This window comes from Mustela putorius, unplaced genomic scaffold (genome assembly GCF_011764305.1).
Source record: "Mustela putorius furo isolate JIRA1106 unplaced genomic scaffold, ASM1176430v1.1 tig00003962_pilon_pilon_pilon, whole genome shotgun sequence".
In the NCBI taxonomy this organism is placed as follows: domain Eukaryota; kingdom Metazoa; phylum Chordata; class Mammalia; order Carnivora; family Mustelidae; genus Mustela; species Mustela putorius.
This window is the reverse complement of record NW_025422106.1, coordinates 18,911,527-18,935,994: the sequence shown is the minus strand read 5'-3', so window position 1 is coordinate 18,935,994 and position 24,468 is coordinate 18,911,527. Positions and strand designations below refer to the sequence as shown.

At 47.9% G+C, this 24,468-nt stretch overlaps 2 protein-coding genes and 1 pseudogene across 8 annotated transcripts in view; 1 reads left to right on the top strand and 2 right to left on the bottom strand.

Moving 5' to 3' along the window:
• The window catches only part of TEFM (transcription elongation factor, mitochondrial), a 45,140-nt gene extending 40,785 nt beyond the window's left edge, over window positions 1-4,355 (bottom strand). For 2 of the 3 annotated variants that reach the window (XM_013053574.2, XM_013053572.2), the window contains exons 1-2: window positions 4,187-4,351; window positions 1,590-1,672 (exon numbers count right to left, since the gene is read on the bottom strand). The gene's annotated coding sequence lies outside the window, so the exon portion shown is untranslated. Of the gene's footprint in view, window positions 1-1,589; window positions 1,673-4,186 lie in introns of all 3 variants that reach the window. The other variant, XM_045070298.1, reaches the window with a different exon arrangement.
• Window positions 1-24,468, top strand: part of ADAP2 (ArfGAP with dual PH domains 2) — a 33,767-nt gene that overhangs the window by 733 nt on the left and 8,566 nt on the right. For 4 of the 5 annotated variants that reach the window (XM_004747059.3, XM_004747058.3, XM_013053571.2 and 1 more), the window contains exons 2-8: window positions 350-480; window positions 2,097-2,188; window positions 5,186-5,265; window positions 6,206-6,318; window positions 15,889-16,035; window positions 20,349-20,432; window positions 23,297-23,359. In XM_004747059.3, the coding sequence (XP_004747116.1) occupies window positions 350-480; window positions 2,097-2,188; window positions 5,186-5,265; window positions 6,206-6,318; window positions 15,889-16,035; window positions 20,349-20,432; window positions 23,297-23,359 (710 nt within the window). The remainder of the gene's footprint in view (window positions 1-349; window positions 481-2,096; window positions 2,189-5,185; window positions 5,266-6,205; window positions 6,319-15,888; window positions 16,036-20,348; window positions 20,433-23,296; window positions 23,360-24,468) is intronic. The other variant, XM_045070297.1, reaches the window with a different exon arrangement.
• LOC123389185 lies at window positions 10,594-13,292 on the bottom strand (annotated as a pseudogene).

Here is a 24,468-nt window from a genome sequence, read left to right as displayed (position 1 = left end):
CCCACCTGCAGCTCACCAGCCAGGCGCCCCACTCCTCTCGGTTCCCCGGAGTCTTGTCACTTCCACTTTGTGCTCGTCTCAGCCCTTCACCCCATCCCTAGACTCCTTCCAAGATCATCCTGGTAGCCTCTGTGCTTTGGCCGGCAGGCTGACCAGAAGGTTGAATGTTGGTATTTTAGCTCACCCAAGGTGGGGTGACTGAGAGAAAAGGGCGTCCTAACATGGGCAGCGCTGGGCAGGGCCCCAGAAATCCTAATGGCCAAGCCCTGCCTCTCCAGCACGCCCAGCCCAGCTGTGGTTTCTGTGCATAACTCTCCGTCCAACTCCCCTTCCACCCTCTTGCCCCTAGATCCCGACTGGGCCTCCTACAAGCTGGGCATTTTCATCTGCCTGAACTGCTCTGGTGTCCACCGCAACTTCCCAGACATCAGCAAAATTAAATCCGTGAGACTTGACTTCTGGGATGACAGTACTGTGGAGGTAGTGAGGGGGGTGGGTGGGCACGGAAGAGCCTTGAAACAGCAGAGCAGGGGTGGAGGTGGTGGGTGGGTAGCCCCATTCCTCTATAGGGGAGGAAACTGAGTTCCAGAGAGAAGCAGTAACTAGCAAGAGAAAGCACAGCCTATTAGAGTCCTGGCTTAGACAGAGACCCTGAGTGCAAGGCCCTGAGCTTGTTATTTCCCTCAGTTTCCACTTCTGTATTTTAAGGATCCAACTATTCGTTCAATCAGCTGATGTAAGGATTAAATGTAGGCTCAATGCCTACATTTGTAGGCATTATGTATCATTAGCTGAAGTCCTGGACTGGAATAGAAATAGACTAATTCATGGTCTATAGTCTCCCTTCCACCCATCACCAGGAAGGGCACCTTTTTGCTCCTCTCATCTATGGAGATGGAGGACACCATCAGCCTGGATGATATAATACCATTTTGGCCAGAAAACCTTCAGAGAGGAAGCTGTTCTAAATTGTGCTGGTTGGCTGAGGAGTTCAAGGACTACCGGAAAAGCAGGCGGGTGTTTCCTGAGTGCCCACTCTGTGCCAGGCACTCTGCTGGATGCTTTATTCGTTGGGCACGTAGTTACTGTAAGCCTACTGTATGCTGGGTATTAGGAAAGAGCAGTGAATAGGATAGAGTCTCTGCCCACGTGGAAATTATGTTCTAGTGCAGGAGAAAGATAGGAAGCCAGTAAACCAGCAGGCAGACCTGAAGATTGTTTCTTTGTCCCTTAAACCCCCCTATTATACTTTCTTCATTTTTGCATTTGAAATCCCTGAAGCTTGGGGGGGTTCAGTACTGCCCAAGGGTCACTCAGTGGATCAGTGGCACAGCTGGAATGTGAAACTTGCTCTGTTGGGATCCAAAGCCCATGCAAATCCCAAGTCATAGTTTAGAGTCCTTGGGGGAGGGGGAGAATGGGGTTCACTCAGCTCAGGGGATGTAAATTAAAAACCTGATGTTTCTTCCCACATGTGCCCTCACCCCAGATATGCCAGCTCTGTTCCTGAGTGGTAACTGTTGGCTGAAGCATATCTGCCTCTGGGTCTGTCAGGTGCTCATAGGGCCCCAGTGATCACCCTGACCTACCTACTCAAGGGGGACAGTTCCGACTTCTTCCATCCTCCAGCTATGTCTGTCTCCTGCACATAGCTGCTGGTGGTCCTGGCCATCTGGGGAGGGGGTGGGAGAAAGAATTTGAATTTTGGAGTTAGACAGATCTGGGTTCAAGTCCCAGCTCCTCACTTTCTAGCTGCGTCATCTGAGGTCAGTTGCCTAACCTCTCTGAGCCCGTCTCCTCACCTCTAAAATGAGGATGGCAATATTAAAATCGTCGAGGAGATGGAATGAACTAATGGGGAAGGACTGTAAAGCGTTCTGCCTACATGAGTGTGTGCTGTAGCCCGTCATTGCCCCAGGCTGGGGCTTCCCAGCCGCATGGATAACCAAGCCCAATGGGAAGTGTCAGATTCCAGTAGGAGTGTCTCCTGACTCAGCCTCGGAGCCAGTGGGAAGAGCAGCCTTCTGGGTAGACCATGGTTTCATTTCACATTTTTTCAAGTTCTAATATTACCCCGAGTTGCTGTTGTCTTGCAGTTTATGACCCACAACGGGAACCTCCGTGTGAAGGCCAAGTACGAAGCCAGAGTCCCTGCTTTCTACTATGTCCCCCAGGCCAACGACTGCCTGTGAGTAGATTTCTTGGTCTCCCCTCCCTTTATCTCTGGTGGTCTTTTCAATGTACCTGGTAGACCCGGGAAGACATTTTGGTACTATCATGGAAAACACTTAGACCTGGCTCAGTTCCTCCGCTACCCTTATTCCTTGGTTTATCACTTCCCCTCTTTGGGACTCAGTTTCCACAGCTGTGATATGGGGCATTTTCACTATGACCCGCCCCTTTGCCTCTGATGTTGTCATAGCCTACTTGTGGCAGCTAACTCGATAACAGAGAGGAACACTGGTATTTTAGTAGAACAGGTATGTTTCAGCTATTTCCTATGAAGTGTTGTGCCCAGGGCTGTCCCACTTGAACTCAGCCTAGCTCCAAAGCAGCTGTCTGGCCCCAGATCCCTATGTAAGCACCATAAAAATAATAGTAGCCACTAATCTTTATTGAACTCTGCCTATGTACCAGGCCCTGTGCTAAATGCTGTGTGCATTCATGTCTTTAATTCTCTCAACAGCTCTGATATAACACTGGCATGGTCCCCATGAAATAGATAACATTCCTGAGGCTCATAGAGACAGAATTGAGACCGACTAGCCCATCTGACACAGGGCACTGGGAAAATCTAATATAAGTGGGGGGAAGCTGGGAAACAACAGGAGGTTTCAGGTCCCCTGGATGTGAGGGGTCAGTGTGACCCTGGTACCTAGTGACCCCAGCCTCTGCAGGACTGACTGCCTGAACCTTAGCTTTCCTTCCAGGGACTCAGGCTCACTGCCAGGGCTACTAGACAGTGACCCCCTCCCTTCATCCACCCCCAGCCACCATTCTGGAATAAATAGGAAGAACATACCCTCTGGGCAGGTACAGCCTCACTGGCAGTGAGGGTATGGCTTTCAGGAAACAGGCTGCATTTCAGTCACCATTGTCCTTTAGCCTCAGCAGGAAGCTTTTGGACAGTGTGCAAATTATACAACTGTACCTAGTACCCTACCATTTTCCAGTAGTTAAAACAACCCAAAGGTTGCTGATGCAGCGTGGAATGGTGGGGTGGGGGTGGGGGGGACACAGCTTTCTACTCAGAGGACCCCAGTATTGTTTCCTGACTCTATCACTCTCTAGCTGTAAGAAGGTAGACAAGTTACCAAACCTCTCTGAATCAGGGCTCTCTTGTTTCTGAAATGTAGTTAATGATGCCTACATCATGGCATGGTGGTAGAGAGTAAATGAGATAATTTATGTGAAATGTCTCACAGGCCACCCAACAGGGTAGTTTAAAAAATTTTTTTTTGAAGATTTTATTTATTTATTTGACACAGAGGGAGAAATCACAAGTAGGCAGAGAGGCAGGCAGAAGGAGAGGGGGTGCAGGCTCCCCGCTGAGCAGAGAGCCCAATGCGGGGCTCAATCTCAGGACCCTGAGACCATGACCTGAGCTGAAGGCAGAGGCTTTAACCCACCGAGCCACCCAGGTGCCCCCCAATAGGCTAGTTTTAATCTATTTCTCACTGTCACCTTCGGAATGCTGCCTGGGCCCCAGCCCGGCTGAGGGAGGTGCCAGGCTTACCTTAAGAGGGTCTTGGCCCCCCCTTGCCTCCCTGCTGCTTTGCTGCAGGGAGGAAGAACAGGCATTTGGTGAACACTTACTATGTGTTGGGCTTTCTGCCAGTACTCCAGACACTACTTCCACGATTCCAACCACAGCCCCTCACTTTACACCCTATTAGTGGGACACAAATGGCCTCCTCCCTGGAATTCTAGAAGTCCTCTAAATTCCCCACCTCCAGGACCAGGACTGGGGCCTCAGTCACCACTCCCTCTCCCAGCTCTGATCCTTTGGCTCAGGGTGCTACGGTGGGCTTGGTGACTGTCTTCAGTGTGCTGGGGGGTGAGGGCTGTGCATTAAGCAGGGCCTCTGGTTGCAAGTGACAGAATTATAGCTTAGTCCCGAGGGGAGTTGTAGGTTCTAGGGATCAGACCGTAGGAGGGACAGGCCAGCAGCACAAACACCTCTTACCTTGTCTTTCTGGTTCTCGTTTCTGCCTGTTTCAATTGGCCAGACTTCTTTCATGTACCTGGGAGCAAGGCCATTTTGGGTCCCTGGCTCCAGTTCCTTGGCTCCAGCTTCCAGTTCACCCTTCCCTCAGTTTTGCTCCTTTTGCTCCAGTAGCTCAGGGCAGAGCTCTGATTATCCAGTTCTGGCCAGGTGCCCACTTCCGGGTCATTCCCTGTGGTTCTTGGGTAAGGTCACGTGAACCTTAGAATGTTTACCTAGAAAAGGCAAGAGGGAACCAAACAATTGAAATATATTTTCTGCAGGGGTCATGTGACTGATTAGGCTAACATTAAACTCCTGCTATGTGGTGATCATGGTAACAGATCCTTTTACATATATATTTAAACCCCTCAACAACCCCAAGGGGAAGGTAGGTGTAATATCTTTGACATATTCCCCAAGTTCAGAGAAGTTATGCAACTTGCCGTGGGTCCCATGATGGATAAATAGGAGAGGAGAAGGTCCCAGGTGGTTTGACCCCAACATCACTGCTGTATCCAGTGCAGCAGGCCCAGATTTTATGGGCAAGCCGCAGGAAGAGGGTCCTGGACTCTCCTGGCTTCAGCTGAAGAGTATGCAGTGGGGGGGGTGGTGGTATAGATGGTCCAGGGGAGCTGGTTGATCTAGAAGGCTGGGCTGGCTGGCAGTGGTTTTCAGATAGCCCCCTTGGGGGAAATATTTTTCCCTCTGGAGGCACTGGCAATATCTGAAGACATTTTGGGGTATCATAACTGGGGAGAGGGTACTACTGGCATCTAGAGGTTAGAGACCAGTGATGCCACTGGACATCTGACAGAACACAGGAGTCTTCCCCTTCCCCCAACAGAAGATTAGTCCCAAATGTAATGGTATCGAAGCTGAGCAGCCCTGGGGGGTCTGACCAGGCAGCTGCTGGGATGCCCCCACCCTGTGGGAAAACAGTGCCTCAGACACAGTTGACCAAAGGCTCTCTCTTCTTAGGGTGTTAAAGGAACAGTGGATTCGAGCTAAGTATGAAAGACAGGAATTTATGGCCGATGGGAAAACCACCTCACCCCCAGGTAAGGTTATTTCCATCATCTTTTGAGGTCTATGTTCTAATGAATTCTGGTCAATAAAGCACCCGAGTGTTAGGAAGAGGGCCCAGTCAGGAGCTATCTGCTGGCCTCACTCTGGCCACAGAGGCCAAGGTGTGGGTTCCTTTGCCTCTGAAACAGCAACACATCAGCAGGCGGAGTTTTATGGTCTGAGTGGTCAAGAAGCATTTTTATCTCTGGTCCCCACAGGGCCACAAATGCATACAGTGTCTTAATGTAAAGTTGCAGGAAGACTCACCCACCAGGCAGTTAGCAAAAGGCACCCCTGCTGTTGGGGAGTGTGGCCCCTCATGTGGCACAGGCTTGGTAAGGTACATGGGAGGGATTTCCGCCTCCCTTCCCACCTTTGTGTGGGGCCCAAGCTCACAGCTAGCCCTCGGCCTGTGACTGAGTCTGCCCACTGCTCTGAGCCCAAGCTGACGCTGACCCAGAAAGCAAAGTGTACAAAACCACTGCAAGGACCGGAGACAGCCGGAGCTCAGCAACCCTAGCTAAGGGGAGCACATGGTACTCTTGAACTTGCAGGTACCTAGAGGCTCAAGATTTCCGCCCTTTGGAGGGGTTTGTCAGCTTGGGGTCAACATGACACCGGGCAGCACCGTTACCAGCATCTTTCAGAATCATCCAGTTTCTCAGAACTTAGCCTTCTTGAGGGTTTAGTCTGTCTTCTTATGAAAGAGCCAAAGAAGGAAGTTAGGGAGAGCCCAACCAAAATCACAAGACCTGGCAAATTTGGCCCCAGACAGAACCCTACGTGCAGCAGCTGACATAGCTAAGTTAGATTTAAGATATCTTAGCATGGGGTGGAGCGTTCTCTTTACCCTCGAGACCCTACGTGGTTTGCAAACTGCTTGTTCATCTCAAGGATGTGGCTGTTCCCTCTTTCTCATCCTTGGCGGCTAAGGAAACCGGGAAGGGTTCCTGTGGAAGCGGGGAAGGGACAATGCACAGTTCCTGCGAAGGAAGTTTGTCCTCCTGGCAAAAGAAGGCCTCCTGAAGTACTACACTAAAGAGGAGGTAAGAGACCAGACCAACAATGGTCCCTCCCTGAGCGCTGGCCCACACCCCACAGAGGTCACATTGGAATCAATGGTGCCATCTTCCAGATAATCTCAGCCATTGAGTGTTCAGCACCGCACGGTTACTTTTCCACAGTCAGGCAATCAGTCCAGTCCGAAGAAAACACACCTCCTCTTCCCTAGAATTAGCTTAGACTGGGCCTTGGATGGCCACTTGAGCTTACTGCATTTATTCATGCACTCAAGAAATTATTTATTTATTTACATATTTTAAAGATTTTTATTTACGTATTTGAAAGAGAGAGAGGGAGAAAGAGAAGGAGTGGGGGGAGGGGCCAAGCAGGAGAGGGAGGGAGGAAGAGGGAGAAGCAGACTCTTCACGGAGTGGGGAACCCAATGCGGGGCTTGATCCTGGGACTCCAGGATCATGACTTGAGCCAAAGGCAGCTGCTTAACCAACTGAGCCACCCAGGTACCCCTTAAGAAATTATTTATTGATCACCTACTATATACTAGACATTCCTATAAGCACTGGGCCTATAGCAGTAAATGAAATGAAGCTCCTGTTCTCATGGGGCTTACAGTCTAGTAGAAGAAGACAGGTGGTAACCAAAAGGTACATCAACATATGATATCTGAGGGGCATCTGGGCGGCTCAGTCGGTTAATTGTCTGTCTTCGGCTCAGGTCATGATCCCAGGGTCCTGGGATTGAGTCCCCTGTTGGGCTCCTTGTTCAGTGGGGAACTGCTTCTCCCTCAGCCTGCCCACCCCACTGCTTTTGTCCTCTCTCTCTCTGGCAAATAAAGAAATAAAATCTTATATATATATATGTGCATATATATATACATACATATATGTGATATAAAACACACACACATATATATATGATATATATGGTATATGGAGGTGGTAGTAGGTTCTGTGAAGAGAAGTAAAAGCAGGTGAAGAGTTAGAGGATGGTGGGGCTAATATCACACAGGGGTCATGGAAGACCCCTCTGATGACATTGGAGCAGAGAAATCAATAAAAGTGATTTCAGTTAAGCAACTGGCTCTTGGTTTCAGCCCAGGTCATGATCCCTGATCAGGATCCGGGCTCAGTGCAGAGTCTGCTTAGGTTTCTCTCTCTCTCTCTCCCTTCTCCATCTGCCCTCCCCCACTAAAATAAATAAATAATTAAAAAAAAAAAAGTGAGCAAGTCATGTGGGTACGTGGGGCAGAATAGAAGAAGTGGAGGGAACGTAAACATAGTCCTGGATAGCACATACATGCGTGCCAGGTAGAAAATGACCCCTCCGAGATGGTGTAGCCCTGAGGTCTAGATAAGTAGAAGCCTAGATTGCAGTTCTCGATTACACCCTCAGCCAGGGACTTTTTGTTTAGGGCACAAACTACTCCACCATAAGCCACAGCCTGAGCTGGGAGGGTAGTTGGTGGATCAAGGAGGCCAAAGTGACCTGTGCAGAAGGAACAAAGAAAAGGACGGAGATGAACTCACATAGGTAAGGACCTTGTAAGGCCTAGTAAGACTCAAGATTCTTTTTAAAAAACAGTTTTATCAAGCTATAAATTCACAGAGGTGTCTGCGTGGCTCAGTCAGTGAAGAGTGGGACTCTTGATCTCAGCTCAGGTCTTTTTTTTTTTTTTTTTTTTTTTTTTTTTTCAGCTCAGGTCTTGATCAAGGGTTGTGGGATCAAGCCCTACTCCCAGCCCTATGTTGCACTGGGCTCTGCTCATAGCAGAGGGTCTGCTCTGGATTCTCTCTCTCCTTCTCCTCCCTCAGTGCTTGCATTTTCTCTCTCTCTTTCTCTAAAATAAATAAATAAATAAATAAATAAATCTTAAAAGAAAGATACAAATTCATACATCATTACAATTCACCCATTTAAAGCATACAATTAATGGCTTTTAATCTAGTCACAGAGTTGTGTAACTGTTACCACAATCAATTTCAGAACATTTTCAAAACCCCCAAAAGTGGGTGCCTGGGTGGCTCACTCATTAAGCACCTGCCTTTGGCTCAGGTCATGATTCTTGGGTCCGTGGATCAAGTCCTGCATCAGGCTCCCTGCTCCGTGGGGAGAAACCCCAAAAGAAATCCCACATCCATTAGTCCTTATCCTCTTCCCACCAAACTCCCAGCCCCAGGACACCAATGATCTACTTTTTGTCTCTGTAGGTTTGCCTTTTAATTGACAAATAAGGACATGGAAGAGGTGGTCTTTTGTAAGAGACCTCTTTCATTTTGTATACATGTTTAAGATTCATTCAGGTAGCATGTATTAGTACTTCTTTTTATTGCTAAGTACTGGTCTACTGTGTGCACCTTTCATTTGTTCACTTAGTTGGTGGACATTTGAGTTATTTCCACTTTTTGGCAAGTGTGAATAGCACTATTATGAACATTGGTGTAGCAGTTTTCATGCGGATGTTTCCACTCTTCTTGGAGATATTCCTAGGAGCGGAATTGCTGAGTCGGATGGCACCTCTGTATTTACTCTTTAGAGGAACTGCCACACTGCTTTCCAAAGTGGCTGCACCGTCTTATGTTTCCACCAGCAATGTGTGAAGGTTCCTCTTGCTCCACATCCTCACCAACACTTGCTGTCATCTGTCTTTTTGATTATAACCATTTTGGTGGATAAGAGGTAGTATCTGGTTGTGATTCTGATTTACATTTCCTTGATGGCTAATGATGTGGAGCATCTTTTCATGTGTTTATTGGCCATTTATCTATCTTCTTTGGAGAAATGTCTGTTTAGATCCTTTTCCCATATTTTAATTAGTTTAGTTGGCTTTTTATTATTGAGTTTTTATAGTTCTTTGTGTATTTTAGACACAAGGCCATATTGGATACATGATTTACAAAAATATGTAGGCTTTTGGGATTTTACTCTGAGATGAGAAGCCATAGGAAGATTTTGAGCAAAGAAGTGATATAATTTGATTTAAGCTCTTTGCATTTGGGGAATACAAGTCTTGTGATGGATGAACATTTTGTGGGGATAGTTTCTTCTGTCCTTTTTCTCCTGCTTGCATCAAGGACCATTACCATGACTATTTTTATTTATTTTTTAAATATCTTTAAGTAATCTCTACATGGAACATGGGGCTCAAACCCATAAATCCAGGGTTAAGACTTACATGCTGTACTGACTGAGCTGACCAAGTGTCCAAATTCAACTTTTTAAAGGACCACTCTGGCTGCTGCTGCGGTCAGGATGGGGCAGAGAGGAGGCAAGAGTGGAAGGAGGGAAAGCAATTAGGAAGCTATTGCAGTAATTGAGGCACCAAGGCGCCTGGCTGGCTCAGTCAGTAGAGCACGTGACTCTTGATCTCAGAGTTGTGAGTTTGAGCCACACCTTGGGCATGGAGTTTACTTAAAACAAATAAAAACAGTTACTAAAAAAATTATCAAGGGAGAAATAATGGTGGATTAGACCAGTTTGGTGGTGAAGGAGGTAGTTCAAAGTGGTCAGATTTTGAAAGTAGAACCAAAAGAACTTACTGCTGGATTGGTCGTAGGGTGTGAAAGTAAGAAGGATCAAGGGTAGTTCCCTGCTTTCTACACTGTGCAACTAGAAGGAGAGATTTGCCATTTACTGAGATGACAAAGACTTAGCTCACTGAGAGGATGATCAAGAGCCCTTTTTGGCTTGAGATGCTTATTAGTCACCCAGGTGGATGGAGAAGGAGGTTGAATACGTGAGTCTGGAGTTCTGGGGAGAGTTTGAAGGTGGAGTTGTCAGCATTGGGAGTGGTTTAGTGATAGAACTGCCTGGGGTCACCTGGGCAGGAGTGTGGGTAGATGAGAAAAGATTTTTTTTAAAGATTTTATTTATTTATTTGAGAGAGAGAGTGAGAGCATGAGAGGGGAGAAGGTCAGAGGGAGAAGTAGACTCCCCATGGAGTTGGGAGCCTGATGCTGGACTCAATCCCTGAACTCCAGGATCATGACCTGAACTGAAGGCAGTTGCTTAACCAACTGAGCCACCCAGGTGCCCAAGATGTTTTTTCTGTATCCAAAACATGCTTACTAAGATAATTTTCCACTCATCTTTTTTTTTTTTAAGAATATTGATTTATCTAGATATCTAGAGAGAGAGAGAGCACACAGAGGGAAAGGGAGAAGCAGACTCCCTGCTGAGCAAGGAGCCCTGTGCAGGGCTCGATCCCAGGACCCTGGGATCATGACCTGAGCTGAAAGCAGACGCTTTTCCAACTGAGCCACCCAGGCATCCCTGTTTCCCACTCATCTTGACTCAGGGTGCTTTTAGTGCTGCTCCTGTCTGAAGGAGCATCCTTCCGCAAGCCTTGCTTTTCATCTTGTGGGCTGGCAGAGGACAGTGGAGCAGTTCACACACAAAACTATTGTTTGTGCCTGGCCAAGGACCGTGGTGGTTTTGTAGCATCCTGACCACTTCATGTCCACGAAATGGGTGTTGGGGCTCTGCACCAGGTGCTGTTCCTTGTGCTTTTCCGCTTCTCTTCTGGGGATGAGTGCAGATAATCCTCCTTCACAAGGAGTGTGTTCTTGTAGGGAGGTTGTCAGGTGCGGAAAGGAGCAAAAGCAGAAATCCTAGGACTGAGGATTTTTGTTACTTGTTCCTGAATGACAAACCACCATACAACTTAGTGGCTTAAAACATCAGTTTATTATTTATCTCAATCCCGGGGGTCAGGAGTTTGGGCAGGCCTTGGCTGCTGCAGTGTACCCCATGTAGCATCAGCCAGTTCATGCACCCTGCCGCCCTGAGCTGGTGGTTGAGCTGGGCAAGAAGGCCCAGGAAGCCTTCACTCCTAAGTCTGGAGCCTTGGCTCCTTTAGGGAGCCTCTGTCTCTCCATGTGCTTGTTCCTTATTTATGAGTCTGACTTGAGCTTCTTTGCAGCATGGCAGCTGGCCTCCCCTGAGCAAAGGGCGATGCTGTAGGCCTTTTCAGCGCTAGGTCAGGAACTATGTTCTGGGACGCCTGGGTGGTTCAGTGGCTTAAGCCTCTGCCTTCAGCTCAGGTCATGATCTCAGGGTCCTGGGATCGAGCCCCACATCGGGCTCTCTGCTCAGCGGAGAGCCTGCTCCCCTCCGCCCGCCTGCCTCTCTGCCTACTTGTGATCTCTCTCTCTGTCAAATAAACAGATAGAATCTTTAAAAAAGAAAAAGAGGAACTACCTTCTGTTGGTCAAAGCAACTCCAACAGCCAGCATTGATTCAAGGGGAGCAGATACAGACTTCCCCTCTTTATGGGTATCATGGCACGTACATATGGGGAGGGAAGGAGATTATTTTGAGATTATTTCCCACACTGAACCCTGAGACGTTCCAGTATTTAGAGGGCAGAAAAATGATACGTTTCCAGGAAAGAATATGAAGGAGCGGCCAACAAAGTCAGAAAAGGACAAGTTCTGAGCACGTTAGCCATCACCTGCCTCCACTTCCTACGGGTGGACTGACGGACTGACTGAATTTCGCCTTCCTCCTGTTGCTTTCCCAGATAGACCACAGCAAGGCTAGCAGGTGACTGCAGTGTGCCTGCAGTCTGGGACCAAGTGAAAAATGACGGGGGAGTGATGAGTACTGCCCCTCCGAGTGAGAATTAGGGGCTTCTTCTCAGCCTTCAATTTAAAGCACTGAAAAATGTTGCAGGTCCAAAAGGCAGGCAGAGAAAGGGCTGCGGCAGAGTTAGGAGCCAATGCAGTACCCCAGCGGCCACTAGGAGCTGGCCTCCGGGAGAGTCTCATCCTTGGTTTGCCAGGGTCCATCTGTTTCTCAGTCCGAAGCCAGTTCAGTCTAAACCAATCTAAAAACAGAACGAGTGGCTTCTGTTACTTTTAAATTTCTTTCCCGGGGCACCTGGGTGGCTCAGTGGATTAAGCCGCTGCCTTCAGCTCAGGCCATGATCTTAGTGTCCTGGGATTGAGCCCCACATCCGGCTCTTTGCTCAGCGGGGAGCCTGCTTCTCTCTCTCTCTGCCTGCCTCTCTGCCTACTTGTGATCTCTGTCTGTCAAATAAATGAATAAAATCTTTAAAAAAAAAAAAAAAAAGGCTGACAACTCCATGTAAAGGACGTGGAGAAACTGGAACTCCCCTATGTTGCTTGGTGGGATTGTAAAGTGATACAACCACTTGGGAAAACCATTTGGCAGTTTGTAATAAAGGTAGATATATATTGAACAGTATAACCCAGGCATTGCACTCATAGCCATTTACCAAAGAGGAACAAAAACATGTGTCCACAAAAATATTTGATGCAAATGTTCATAGATGTTTTATTCATTAAAAAAAAAAAAAACCACCAAAATGTGGAAAGAACCCAAATGTCCATCTACAGCTGAATGAACAAATTGTAGTATATCCGTAGAAGGAATATTACTCAGTAATACTACTCAGTAATAAAATGGGACAAACTACTAATAAATGAACAATGCAGATGAATCTAAAATAAATTATTCTGAGCAAAAGAAGCCTTATTCAAGAGTATGTACTATATAATTCCATTTATACGAAGTTCTAAAACAGGCTAAAACATTCCATATCAACAGAAGGGAGATAAGTGATTATCTAGGGTGGGGGGGGCAAGGAAAAAATCTTCCAGGGGCCTGAGGAAACTCTTGCATTGTAGTCTTTTTTTTTTTTTAAAGATTTTATTTATTTATTTGAGAGAGAGAGAGAGAGTAAGCAGAGGCAGGAGCAGAGAGAGGAAGAAGCAGACTCAGCACTAAGCTCAAAGCCCAGTGTGGGGCTAGATCCCACCACTCCAAGTTCATGACCTGAGCTGAAACTAAGAGTCGGAAGCTTAACTGACTGAGACACCCTTGTGCCCCAGTGATTGCGGTGATGCTTCCATGGGTGTATCCATTTGTTAAAAACCATGCTGTACTCTTAAAATGAGTGCCTTTTATTATTTATAAATTATACCTCAACAAAGTTGATGAAATGAATGTTAAGAATGACATTCAATTTCATACCCATCATATTGGCAAAAAACTTAAATCTGCCAGTCAGGTGTGGGTGAGGCCATAGGGAAAGGGGATCTCCTCTGTGACTGAGTGTGTTACTCGTTTCCATTATTCAGTATTCAGTTGAAGTAAATAATGGTTCAGCTGCTATGGAGAGCCATTCAGTGAAGTAATTCAGCATTTTCCTGTACATTGAAGATGTATACCCATGTGATCTAGCAATTCCACTCCTAAATATACACCGTGACTTGGAGAAACACTCCCGTATGTGTACCATGGACACAGCCTGACTGTAGCATCACTTCTGATTGCAAAAATCGAAATAATCTCAGTATCTTGAAGAGGAAAATAGAGATAACCTTTGGTGTGGTCATTTATAAGAGCCAGCCAGGTTGCTGTATCTCAACATGAACAGAACTCACAAATGTAATGTTGAGTGACAACAGCAAGATCTAGAGTGATACATATAGTATGATACCATTTATGTAAATGGAAACCACAAAAATCAATACTGTGTATTGTTCATAGATACGTATATGTGCGTAGAAGTATAAAAAGTGAGCTAGAAGAATAAACATCAGACTCAAGACAGGGATTGCCTGGTTGGGGGCAGTAAAGGAGAATGGGATAGAATGAATAATAGTGGAAGGAATTTTGCCTTTATTAGTACAATCATATTTCTTTCGGAAAAAGTTAGGAAGAATATTGGTAAAATTAGATATTCTTTTGTGTTTCTAGTATTTCCCATAGTAAGTATTTAAAAAGGAAAGTCTTCCAGTAGTCCTTCAAGAAGAGTATTAGTATAAACATGTCTATATTTTTTAAAAAGTATTTTATTTATTTATTTGACAGAGAGAGACACAACGAGACAGGGAACACAAGCAGGGGAAGTGGGAGAGGGAGAAGCAGGCTTCCCAGCGAGCAGGGAGCCTGGTGCAGGGCTTGATCCCAGGACCCTGGGATCATGACCTGAGCCGAAGGCAGACACTTAACAACTGAGCCACCCAGGTGCCTCTAACATGTCTATATTTTTATGCATGTTCAAATTGACATACATTTTATGTATATGTATATATACTTTTGCAAGTATGTATGTAATTTTTTGTTTTAGTAGGTTCCTACTATACATCCTGTTCTGGGATTTGGTATTTCTACCCATGGATATCATGGATATTTTTTCATATAAGTAATACTGACCTAGGAGCACCTGGGTGGCTCAGTTGTTAAGTATCTGCCTTAACAGACACTGGGTATACCCAGACACTGGGTATCTGCCTGTGACTCAGGTCATGATCCCTGGGTCCTGGGATCCAGCCCCGCATCAGGCTCCCTGCTCAGCAAGAAACCTGCTTCTCCCTCTCCCACCCCCACTGCTTTTGTTTCCTTTCTCGCTGTCTCTCTTTCTGTCAAATAAATAAATAAAATCTTAAAATAATAAGCAATATTGATCTAAATTATCCTATAAAATTCTGTGATATTTCATATACCATTATTTGTTTATTTAACCCATTGTCCCTGATGTGTGTGTATATATATACATACACATATATAGTAGTAATATATTATTATATGGTTATATATATAATAGTTTCTCTTCCTGCTCCTCCTCCTCCTCCTCCTTTTTCTTCTTCTTCTTTTACTACTACTACTATTGTTCTAAAAAACATGGCAACAAGCATCTTTTGACATACATGTTTGCACAGTAATGCATTTCCTGGCAATAGATTTGCAGATGTGAAACTGTGAGTTAAGGCGAAATACTCAACAAACAACAAATATGACCAAATTTGCCTTTAGAGAAGACTATCGAATAGAACTTTGTTCAGTGATGAAAATGTTCTATGTCTGCCTTGTCTGATACCCTAGTCTGATACCAACTGCCTAGCACTTGAAATGGGACTCAGCATAGGGAAATGAAGTTTGTTTATATATATATATATATATATATATATATATATATATATATATATTTTTTTTTTTTTTTTTTTTTTAAACTAAGGTCTGGGCCCACTGTGGGGCTTGAACTTTTGATCCTGAAATTAGGAGTCGCCTGCTCTATCTACTGAGCCAGCCAGGTGTGCCCTAAGGAACTGAACTCTCATTTTTATTAAATTTTAATTTAAATAGCTATATGTGATTAATGGCTGCCCCACATCTAGAGTATTTGTACCATTTTTCTCTCTTATCAATTACAAAGGAGAACACTCTTTTCCCTTCCTTGCTTACTATGGGTTAGTGCTTAACCCGTGTTCCAGACCCCTGCCAACAGAGTAGAGCATGGGAGGGAGCTCCCCAAGGCCCCCATACCTGCTTTTATCTATTTATCTATTTTATTTTATTTGTTTGCATCCATAAATGATTTGTTTCTGAAAAGGTTCTGTGGCTAAAAAGTTTGGAAAGTCCTAAGTTCAGGATGCTCCAAGCCCCCTCCCAGCTCGGAGAAGCCAATCTGGTCAAGTGGGAATGGCAGGATGGCCAAAACATTGGACATTGCCGCATCTGAGTATTAGAGCAGGAATACTCAACAGCTATGGAAAGATACAAAGTGGTTATCCATGTGTGCTTTGGCCTGGTTGAAGGTGATGAGAAGTCACCCACATCCTCTCTTTCAGGGTAAAGGCCCCAAAGCTGTCATCAGCATCAAGGACTTGAATGCCACCTTTGAGACAGAGAAGATAGGGAACCCCCATGGACTGCAGATCACCTACAGGAGAGAGGGCCACGTCAGGAACCTCTTCGTGTACCACGAGAGTGGGAAGGTGAGATGACTGGTGTTGGCACTCCGGCCCCAGCCCGTACCCCAGGACTCTGCAGGCCTGCTTTGCCAGCTCCCTGGTTCCACGGCCACTTGAGGAGCACTGCTGCTATTGGCCTCATCTCTTGTCCCCTTCCGGGCCAAGAGAGCTGTAGGAGCAACGCAGAGTGAGATCAAGGAGAAAAATCTGGCAGGCAATGTGAGTGTGTGTGGCCGGTGCACAAGCCACGAGGGGAGTCCCATTAGCAGGAGGGGCTAGCCCCAGAGTGACAAATCCAGGTAGGGTGGAGATTCTGCACACGTGAGCAGGGGTGGATGGAAGATGTGGCAACCCTAAACCCTAGGGCCTTGCTTCTCCCCGTGTGGTCCTGCACCCACGACATTAGCATCCCCTGGGAGCTTATTAGAAATGCAGTCTCAGGCCTATGTGAACCTACTGAATTAGAGATGCATTTTCACAGAGCCTCCCGGTGAGCCTTCAGCACATTGAGTTTTAAGACATCAGCTCTGCCAGAGAAGAGCAGGCCAAAGGTACAGGTGCAACAGAGTGAGCTAGGTCAGAAAGAGCAGTCTCCCGACTGAGCAAGGGACACAGATGCCAAGTAGAGGTGGGGAGGGGTAGAGGTGAGGGTAGACATTTTTGAGTGCCTATTAATTCTGTGCGAGGCACTGTTCTTGGCAATCACATCATTTCTTTTCTCTTTCCTTTTTTTTTTTTTTAGATTTTATTCATTCATTAATTCATTCATTTCATCATTCATTCATTTGAGATAGAGAGCACAAGAGTTGGGGAGGAGCAGAAGAAGAGGAAGAGGGACAAGCAGACTCCACACTGAGTGCGGAGCCCAGTGCAGAGCTCAAACCCATGACCCTGAGGTCATGACCTGAGCTGAAATCAAGGCAGACACTTCAGTGACTGAGCCACCCAGGCATCCCATTGTTCATCATTTCTTTTTTTTTTTTTTTTAAAGATTTTATTTATTTATTTGACAGAGAGAAATCACAAGTAGATGTAGATGGAGAGGCAGGCAGAGAGAGAGAGGGAAGCAGGCTCCCTGCTGAGCAGAGAGCCCGATGCGGGACTCGATCCCAGGACCCTGAGATCATGACCTGAGCCGAAGGCAGCTTAACCCACTGAGCCACCCAGGCGTCCCCATTGTTCATCATTTCTTAATCCTCAAAACAGTCCTGGAGATGTCTTAAACCTATGTTACTGAGCCCCGGGCCTGTTAAGTAACTTGCTCAGGGTCTCCCAGACTATGGTTCCTGAGTCCTATAATCCTTTTACTCCTCCCCTCTGCCCATGTGCCTCTAGCAGAAGGAGACTCCTTGGCAGCAGGAGCCAGGAACCCTAGAGGAGGAGGAGATCTTCCCAACGGGCCCCAGCACAGGGAGGCCGGCAGAGTCTGGGCAGAGTTTCTGGTGGTGGAGTCTGAAGGATGAGGGTTTGGAATCAGAAACTGGAGCCCTGGTTTTGCCACTCTGAGCTGTGTTACTGGGCCAAGTCCCTTCCCTTCCTCCATCTGCTTGTTTGTGAATTAGAACACCCCCTGCCCAGAGGGGTTTTGAGGGTGAATGACCATGAACGATGAATGTGAAAGGATTTCATTACAGTGAAGTACATTTCAAACTAACCTCTGCTAATTAGGGGCTAATTGGTGGCTCAGTCAGCTCAGGTCATGATCCCAGGGTCTTGGGATAGAGCCCCTTGTCAGGCTCCCTGCTGAGCCAGGGGCTGACTGCACCCTTTCCCTCCTCCACTGCCTCATGCTCTCTTGCTATACTGTGTGATGGGGTGTGCGTCATGCTGGGGACACACAGGAGATGTGTAAGTGGCAGGCAGCAGCCACAAGAAAGAGTTTCTATTTAAAAATTATGTGAATGTGTTGAAAAAGGGTCTGGCCCTTCTCTTTCCCTTAGTGCTCCAGCTTCTCTGTTAGGTAGGCATAAGAGGGGGTTACTCGTGCCTGCAGGAGACACGTCCCTCTTTTGAAAGTGAAGTGGACAAGGGGTCAGGTAATGATCCAGGGTCCTAAAATCAAGCTTTCTGCTCAGCAGGGAGTCTGCTTCTCCCTCTGCCTCTTGCTCCCTTGCTTGTGCTTTCTCTCTCTCTGTCAAATAAATAAATCAGTCTTTTTCTTTAAAAAAAAAAAAAAAAAAAGTGAAGTAGACAGCTATAAGGCTTTAAAGCAGGAAAACCTGTATAGAGGTTTGAAACAAACAAAACTTCAAAACAAAACTGCATACAAATCTGTATGCAGGTTGGATTTGGCCCCAGTGTCACCCATGAGTGACCAAAGTGAAGGTCTGGGTGAGTCTTTTCTGGGATGGCCCTGTTATTTCAGTGCCTGGGACCTGGAAAGGTTATTAACACTTGGGACAAGAGAACTCACCACTCTGAAATACTAGGGCCAGAGCAGCTCTGCTGGTGAGAGACAAAGGGTCATTCTGTTGCATTCCTGGAAAACCATATTCAAATGAATTTCTCGATCACCGTATTACATCAGAGGGCAGCAGTTCGGCCATTCGAACCACTCTTTCTCGGCTTCCCGATTCAAAATTCTCGAGAGAGAGGACCTGAGAAGCCTGGTCTAGCTTCTGCATTGGTCCAGCCCTGACCTCGTTGCTGTGGCCAAGAAGGGGCGGGTCCTAGCAGCAAATGTGGCTGCAGTTGTGGGTGAACGGTGAGTGTGTGAGCAAGGCTGGGGCGGTTCTCATAGAAGCTAGGCTCGGGCTGAGCAAAAATCCACAACTAAATTGAACTTCAGAAGAAGTAGAATGTTCTAGGCCAAAGCTATGTGTGGGGTGAGGGAAGAGAGGTGGGCGAAGCAGAGTGTACAAGGCGGAGTGAAATATATTGGGAGGATTGCAAAGGTTTTGGTTTTTGTTTTGTTTTGTTTTTAAAGATTTTATTTATTTTGAGACAGAGAACCAGCAGAGGGAGGGGCAAAGAGAGAAGCAGACTCCACACTGAGCAGGGAGCCTGTTGCAGGGACTCAATCCCAGGGTGCTGGACCATGACCTGAGCTGAAGGGAGATGTGCAAATGCTCTTGTACCTACAGAGCTCAGGGGGTGAAGTAGTCATACTAGGGAACTTAGACTTTTCATCTGAGGGTAGCAGAGAGGACTCTAAGCCAGACTGAGTTAGATTTTCAATTAAGAAATCAGGGGTGCCTGGGTGGCTCAGCAGAGAGCCTGCTTCCTCCTCTCTCTCTGCCTGCCTCTCTGCCTACTTGTGGTCTCTGTCTGTCAAATAAATAAATAAAATCTTTTTAAAAAAATCATTCTGGGGGGCGCCTGGGTGGCTCAGTGGGTTAAGCCTCTGCCTTTGGCTCAGGTCATGATCCCAGGTCCTGGGATCACCCCGCATCGGGCTCTCTGCTCAGTGGGGAACCTGCTCCCTCCCCCCCCCACCCGCCTCTCTGCCTGCTTGTGATCTCTGTCAAATAAATAAATAAAATCTTAAAAAAAAAATCACTCTGGGAGGGTGCCTGGGTGGCTCAGTCAGTTAAACGACTACCTCCGGCTCAGGTCATGATTGCGGGGTCCCAGGATTGAGTCCTGCATTGAGCTCCTTGCTCAGTGGGGAGTCTGCTTCTCCCTCTGCCTGCCACTCCCTCTGCTTGTGCTGTCTCTCTCTCTGACAAATAAATAATAAGAAAATAAATTTAAAATAATAATAAGTTAAAAAAGAAAATCACTGGGGGAAAAAAAAGATCATTCTGGCTGCTGTTGGGAGGCCCCACTGCAGGGTAGTAGAGTCAAGGCTGAGGCAGCTAGACAAGTGGTTCACCAGGGATAACAGTGGCCCACACTCCACCAAGGACACACTCCCCCCAGAATGACACAAGCAAGTCCAAGCCAGCTTTGACCCAAGTTGCACTCCACGTGATTGGTGGGGAATCTGCAGGTGCACCTGCCCGCACTTGAGAGGTGGTCTTTGACATCTGAGGACCCTTGCTTCTCCAGCTGTGTCCCACTGACGAGCATGGCATCACCACCAAGAGTTTGTCAGAAATGCAGGATCTTAGCACCACCACTCCCCAAGCACAGCCCAAGGCCATTACTGAACTCTGGTGCTGTTCACCTTGGTCTTTCCCCCATGGCTCTGGACATCTCTCTACCAGGGGCTTCCCTCCTCTAGTGAGCCCCCCAGGCTCTGGCATGGTCCTCCCAGATGCCTGTGATCAGCACATGGTCCCTGAGCAAAACGGGGGGCTGGGGGAGATGTGCTGACCCAGCTAGCCTCCTGCCCCCAAACTCGGCTCCCCCAGGGCTCCATCTCACAGGCGGTTTGTTCTCATTTTTCTCCGCAGGAGATAGTGGACTGGTTCAATGCCCTGCGTGCAGCCCGTCTGCAGTACCTAAAAACGGCCTTTCCTGAGCTCCCTGAGTCTGAGGTGAGCTAAATGTGGACCCCAACTTCTTCTATTTTTTTTTTAAAGATTTATTTACTTATTAGAGAGAGAGAAAGCGTGAGCAGAGGGAGGGGAAGAGGAAGAGAGAAGCAGACTCCCCGCTGAGTGCAGAGCCTGATGCAGGGCTCCATCTCATCACCCTCATCAAGTCATCATGACTTGAGCAGAAGCCGAGATGTGGATGCTGAACTGACTGAGCAACTCAGGAGCCCCATGGACCCCGACTTCCAAGTCTTCTCCCTGCCACCTCCTCTCCTTGTCTGCTGACCTCAGAAATACTCAGAGGCCAGACTAGCTTTGTGGACAAGACCTTGAGATTTGTGGTTGGATACCTCCGAGGGAAACCAAAGGCTTTCTTCAAGGGATTATGGCCTCACACATGGCAAGGCAGCCTCAGAAACGTAGGTCAGGCTGTCCCCTTTGGGATGCATATCCACCTCCCCAGTGTCAAGGGGCTCAGTATTTGGACATCTCTTTCGGACCCCTTCTCCCACTGAAATGTACAAATGATCCCTAATGAACTGCTTACAACATGCTTTTGAGCCCATTTTATCTTTTATCTAGTAATCCCCTGTAACATCCAGTTAGGTGGGGTGATTATTCCCATTTTACTGATGAGAAACTGAGCTCTGACAGGAACAGTCCACCTTCTGTGGCCAAGGTACTGGTGAGCCCAGGAACTTCATTATGGCTGTCCTTGGACATGTGGGGCCCCCATCTAGTCTCTCAGGTGTGGGGGGTATACTCTGCTGCCTCAAGCCCAGACGCTTGCACTCTCGTGGATGCTTTGTTGCTAACTCACTGTCTGACCGCTGCAGGTCACATCATGTCTTGGAGCATCTGTTTCCACATCTGTGAGATAGTGGTGGGTCTGGGTTATTATCAAGGTCCCTGCCAGCTCGGAGGTACTATGGTTTGGGCTGCTTCGGGCCCTGCTCCAGGAGGATTTTGTAAATGATGGTGGGGCGGAGACACCCTATTAATTCCAGGACTTTCTTTTTCCAAACTGTTAGACCCTCCTTAAAAGCCTAAATGCTCCTTAATTCCAGTGCCTGCAGGGAGCTGAGTTTTAGGAATGGGCGTCTGCACCAGGCCTGGCAGTGCACAGAGATGGCCCCACTGATGGCAACCACAGCCAGAACTGCGGTGCAACCCCTGGGTCTGCGGTGTCAGCACCCAGCTTGAGCGAGTGCACATTCCGCCGGCGGGGCGCTGTGCCTGTAGAGTGCTGACTGGAGAGGTTAGAGAATGGACTCCCAGCCTTAGTCATCTGGGCTCACTCTCCAACTTTGCTGACCTCTGCAGAGGACATTGGTCTCTGGCCAACTTCTCAGTGTCCTCTTGCCTCCCCTCATCCATTGTGGGTCTCCTCCTTACCCCCGTCTCTTTGCTGCTGTTCCTCCCGCTGTGGTTAGGGATGGCCTGAGGTTCTGGGCAGTCACCTGGACCTGGCTCAAGGTTAGGGATCCAGAGGCTAGACACCCAGGGAGTTCCAGTGTCAGGGGTGGTCCCAGACTAAGAAATGGGTGGCCTCTGAAGTCAGAGAAGCTGGCGTATAACCTGGGGCACATCACCTTACCGCTCTGAGCCTCGGTTCACTCATCGGTCACCGTGGGGACAACACCTACTTTCCAGGGCTGCTTGAGACTCGGGGGAGCCACAGCTTCTGGGATACAGCGAGCAGCACCCCATCCACATGATCTCCCCTCTTCCGGTTGCTTCCCTAGGCTGAGAGTGCACAGCCCTGACTCAGGGTCAGACTCTTGCGCAGTTTAGGACTCTTCCTTCCAAAAAAAGGAATGAGGGCCTACAGAATGTACTGTGGGGACAGAGGAGTGGTAGAGTTTATATTTTCATTTTCGGCTCACAATTTTCTTCCTTTCAACTTCCCAGACTTCACTTCCTCTCTGCCCCTTCCCTGGGCCCTGGAGCTCCCAAGAACCAAGCCCCTCTGCTCTCAGAGGCCTGAGCTGTCACTGGGAGCTCTAGACTTGCCAGTTTGACCTCTCGAGCATGTGAGGCCAGCGTTCATTCCTGGAAATGTCTCTGAGCATAGGGTGGCAAGCTGGAAGGGTCCTGGGGATCACATAAGCCCATCTCCTTGTTATTCAGAGGGAAATGGGCCCAGAGAGGGACAAGGTCTTACCAAGGAACACAGCTGGTGGGGGGTCAGAGCTGCAGCTGGGACTTAGTCCAGAGCTTTCTCTTACATGCCCCCTCTTCTAGCTTCTCCCGTGGGCCTGTGTCAGAACTGCCAGCAATGGCCAGGCCTTGGCCAGGGGCCTGATCTGAGGGCTCGGCATGTCTACATGGCAGTGTCACGGTGGAGTGGGAAGAGTGCCACTAGTGTACCGTGGTACTGTCTCGTGCCTGTCAGCCCGAGGTGTGAAGCTGAGCTGTATATCCTACCAGCGACACAGCTCAGGGAAGCTCGCCAGACACTTCTCTGGGGCCTGGTTTCTCTAGAAGTCCAGTGAGCATACTAATGTCCTCCCTACAGGGTGACTGAGAATTGCACCCAGAGCAATTAGACCCTCAGAATATGCCCTCTGAAACCAGGAAGGTTTCCTTCGAGCCTGGCCTCTGTCTGCCTCCTGGGGTTGCAGAAGGGATCCTTAAGCCATGATTCGGCTCTGCTGGTGAGCTCTGCAAACATCTGAGATGCTGTCGTCTGTTGAATTGTTAACATTGCATCCAACACATTCCAAATATAACCCTGTGAACCATGAGCACACATCCTTCCCCATTCCAAACTTCCTCTTTGCTGGGCAGCCAAGTTCAGTGGGGAACCTTGAACCCTTGACATGTGAGTGGGGGGTCTCAGTGTTATGTCTCTCTTCCCCCAGCTCGTGCCCCTCATCACAAGGAAGTACCTCAAACAAGGCTTCATGGAAAAGACGGGTCCAAAGGTACCTTCCACCACGCTCTGTGGGACTTACACAGCCCTGGTTCCAGTGGGCAGTAGGGCAGAATTTGGGAAGTGGGAAGTGAGGAACCAAGGGGGTGGGAAGAGGGAGGGACGGAAGTAACCCAATGTTTGTGAGTTCCTGGGGCAGAAGACCAAGTGGGGACTGGTGAGCTAGTGTGTGGTGTGGGAGCCCAGGATCGCTGCAGGTGCTTCTCCTGATCCTTGGGCAGCCTCCTTCTTTAACGACATCACCAGCAGCTTCTTTCCTCCTTCTTTTTTTTTTTTAAAGATTTTATTTATTTGAGAGAAAGAGAGCAAGCAGAGGGGAGGAGGGGGTTAGAGGAAGAAGGGGAAGCAGGCTCCCCGCTGAGCAGGGAGCCCATGCAGCTCCATTTCAGGACCCCGGGATGATGGCCTGATCCAAAGGCAGATGCTTAACCAACTGAGCCACCCAAGCGTCCCCAGCTTCCTTCCTCTTTCTTCCTCTTAAATCCATCTCACTGACCCCACTCCTAGGAAAGCATAGTTGAAAAGGGACTTTTGGGGGCAGCAGTTTTTGCACTTTCCAGAGCCCCTGTGTGCTTTGTGCTGGGGACCTACCAGGACTGTCCAAGTGAGACAGACTCGTGGTGGGTCTGGGAACACACACCTATGCACACACATGGGCACACCCTTTCCCAGCACACACACCCTCCCTCCAGCTCAGCCTCTGCTCTCGGGTTGCTAAAACTGCCCCAACTCCCAGTGCTGCTCATTCCCACTGATCTGGGAAGGAAGGGAAGACTGGCTGCTCTTGGGCCTCCCTTGGAGGGTCCGGAGGGGTGGCGGCTCCTGCTGGGGATGAGGGGGGGGCCAGCCTGGATCCCAAGAGGGGAGCAGCTCCAAGTCAGAAGTCTGACCGGAGAGGGTCTTGGCATTTGTGAGGGGAGGAATGGGGGAAGGGAAAGCAGAGAGAGCCTCCTAAAAAAAACCTCCAAAAACAGCAGCAATCCAATGTTGCCTTTTTTTTTTTTTTTTTTTTTAAAGGTGTTGTATCTTGACAGGATGGGTGTTAAGATTGCAGGGAAAGGTGTTAGGCAATCAGTAAGAAAGAAAGCCTCTGGGCAGCTT